The following is a 2677-nucleotide window of genomic DNA, read 5'->3' as shown; positions in this document are numbered from 1 at the left end:
GAGAGAGACACCACCCCCATCCCTCATGCCCACCCATGCTGGCCTGGCTTACTACTCTGAGACTAAATTTTCCCATTCAGCTACTGGCCTTACCAAAGGGTCAGTGTCTATTCAGGCCACTGGGACTCTAAACCCCAATGTGTGGTGGCCAGTGGGCTTAGGCAGATTGTGGACACAACCCAACACTTGGACCACACTACAGGTAGCATGACAGGGGTTGAAAAAGTGGACGAAGCCAAAGCCATGTGTTCAGGACAAGAAGGCAGAGGCAGGGCACCTGCTGAGGTACAGATGACTAGGATGATCCCTTCTGCAACAGCCCATGGAGAGTTCAGTTTTCGGGGGTGATCTGTCACCTGCAGGTAGAGTGCTACCTCTCTAGCCTGAGGAGCACTCACTCTCCTGCACACTGGACACTCTGTCTGCACACAACACCTGTCCCCTCTGCAGGCACCTTCCTGCTGCTCTGCTGCATTCACCGCGACCACTAAGTGGTTTCACCATGTTTGCAGCAACAGCACGCTCACAGAATGATGTTCAGTACATTACGAGCTCTGGTCTTCACACCTTGCCTGGGAGTGCAGGGAGAGTCTTGAGTCTTCACGTTTTCATCACACTGGACTCTGCTCTCTGGTGTTACTGAACTACGCCGGAAGACGCGGCACCAGACACATCGTGGGGTAGGTGCCTGGGTCATCCTTTGGGGCTCAGGTGCTGTGCTGCAGGTGGAGTTTAAGTTTTCCACATGTCCTTCCAGCTGGGCAATAGAGGTCGAATTGTGCTCCTGATTTTCCTGCAGCTTGGGTGCTGGCAGAGATGTGACCCCATGGACTGGAGGGTGATCGGGCTGGGCCCTGGCACAGGAGATATCTCATGGTCCCTGTGGTCCTCCAGCTGGCGGCCTGTCTCAGTTGTCATTTTGGGCTCCCTGTGGTTATCCAGCAGGGGGCCTGTGTCAGAGGTATTCTCAGGCTCCCTGATATCCTCAAGCTGGGGGCCTATCTTAGAGGTAGTCTCAGGCTGCCCGTTGTATTCCAGCTGTGGGCTAGTCATAGAGGTACCCTCAGGCTCCCTAGGATCCTCCTGCTGGGAAGAGAGCAAGAAAGTGTTCTCAAACTCCCCAGGAAACTCCAGCTAGGCAGATGGCACAGATGTGATCTTCTGCAACCCGCAGTCCTCCATTTGGAGTGCTGGCATAGATGATGTCGCAGACTCCACAGTGTTCTGTTGGTGACAGGCTGGAATAGAGGTGGTCAAAGGTGCCTCTGTTTCTTCCTGATTGGTGGCTGGGACTGAGCTAGTTGTGTGCTCCCTGAGGTCCTCCAGTTGGGAGGCTGGCATGGAGGGGCTCTCCTGTTCCCTCAATTCCAAATAGTTTTATGGCTTCAAGGAGGTCTCCATCTCTCGGGGAACCTCCAGCCGGAGGCTTGGCATAGATGCATTCTTGTGCTCCCCTGGGACATCCAGCTCAGGAACTGGAATATAGGGGAACATGTGTTCCCTGGTGTGTTGCAGTTGGCTGACAGGACCGGATCTGGCCTTGCACGCTGGTCTGGATATGACCCTGGCCAATGGCTTTCTGCCCTGTTCTTTCTGGATCATGGACTGTGTCCACGGGACACAGGGTTTTACTGGATCATTGTTTTTCCTGGAAAGGCCGTGCTGAAGTGTGTACCTCTTGGAAGGACCGGCACAGTCAGACCCAGAGGGGTGGGAGTACTCCCCGAAGATGGCATGCCTCTGCGCCTCCTCCTCTGCCTCCAGCTTTGTGGAGCAGAGTATTAAAAAGGTGCCCATGATGGAGTCATACCTCTGCTCAGCCACTGCTCTGTGCACCTGATTCCTTTGAAACCCAAAGGACATCATGGCCTCCATGATGGCCGGGTCAACGTGGTCGTGGGAGGGCACCCTGAGGGACAGGAGTCCCTTCCTCATTTTCACCCAGGGGTGATCAATGATGGTGTCGATGTTGGCCCGTTTCTTGGGGTCAAGCACCATCATCCTACTCAACAGTTCCTGACACTGGGTGGACAGGTAGTCGGGCATGTGAAAATTACCACTAACTATGCGCTCCCCAACCTCGCAGGCGTTCTTACCCAGGAACGGCAGTGACCCTGTCACCATGCGGTACAATACAACCCCGAGGCTCCAAATGTCCACTCCGGGGCAGTTGTAAGGCCTGTGAAGGTGGATCTCGGGTGCAGCGTACTCTGGCGTGCCATAATATGCGTTCAGCAGATCGTCAAAGAACTCCATGCTGAGCCAAAAGTCTGCCAGCTTAAATTTGCCTTGATGGTCCAACAGCAGGTTGTCGGGCTTCAGATCCCGGTGTACTGTGCCCTTGGCATGGCAGTGCTGAAGCGCCAACAGGATCTGGCAGAACTTGTCATGGACTTCACGCTCAGACAGGCACCCGTGCTGCTGCAGGTAGCCCAGCAGATCACCACCCTCCTGATATTCCATTACCAGCACCAGCTTGTCCGTATTTTCCACCACCTGGAAGAGCTGGACAATGTGCGGGTGGCTGAGCATCTTCAGGCTTCGCACCTCCTGCTCCGGCGACACGTTAGTCTTTTCCTTCAGTTTCGTGATGATCTTTATAGCCACCGAAGTGCCCGTGAGCTTGTGCCGGGCGAGCATGACTGTGCCATAGTTGCCCTCCCCCAGAGTCTGGAGG

General features: G+C 54.9%; 1 protein-coding gene across 1 annotated transcript; it reads right to left on the bottom strand.

Annotated features, from left to right (window-relative positions):
• Positions 1 to 1377: 1377 nt before the first annotated feature.
• LOC101624994 (serine/threonine-protein kinase MARK2-like) lies at positions 1378 to 2640 on the bottom strand. The gene has a single exon (XM_012734954.1). The coding sequence runs from the start codon at positions 2638 to 2640 to the stop codon at positions 1378 to 1380; it is 1263 nt and encodes a 420-aa protein (XP_012590408.1).
• Positions 2641 to 2677: the final 37 nt, after the last annotated feature.

The sequence above is a fragment of the Condylura cristata genome, unplaced genomic scaffold, assembly GCF_000260355.1.
Source record: "Condylura cristata isolate star-nosed mole 26May11 unplaced genomic scaffold, ConCri1.0 scaffold00168, whole genome shotgun sequence".
Lineage (NCBI taxonomy): Eukaryota > Metazoa > Chordata > Mammalia > Eulipotyphla > Talpidae > Condylura > Condylura cristata.
Note: the sequence above shows the minus strand (reverse complement) of the source record. Positions and strands in the feature narration are given on the sequence as shown.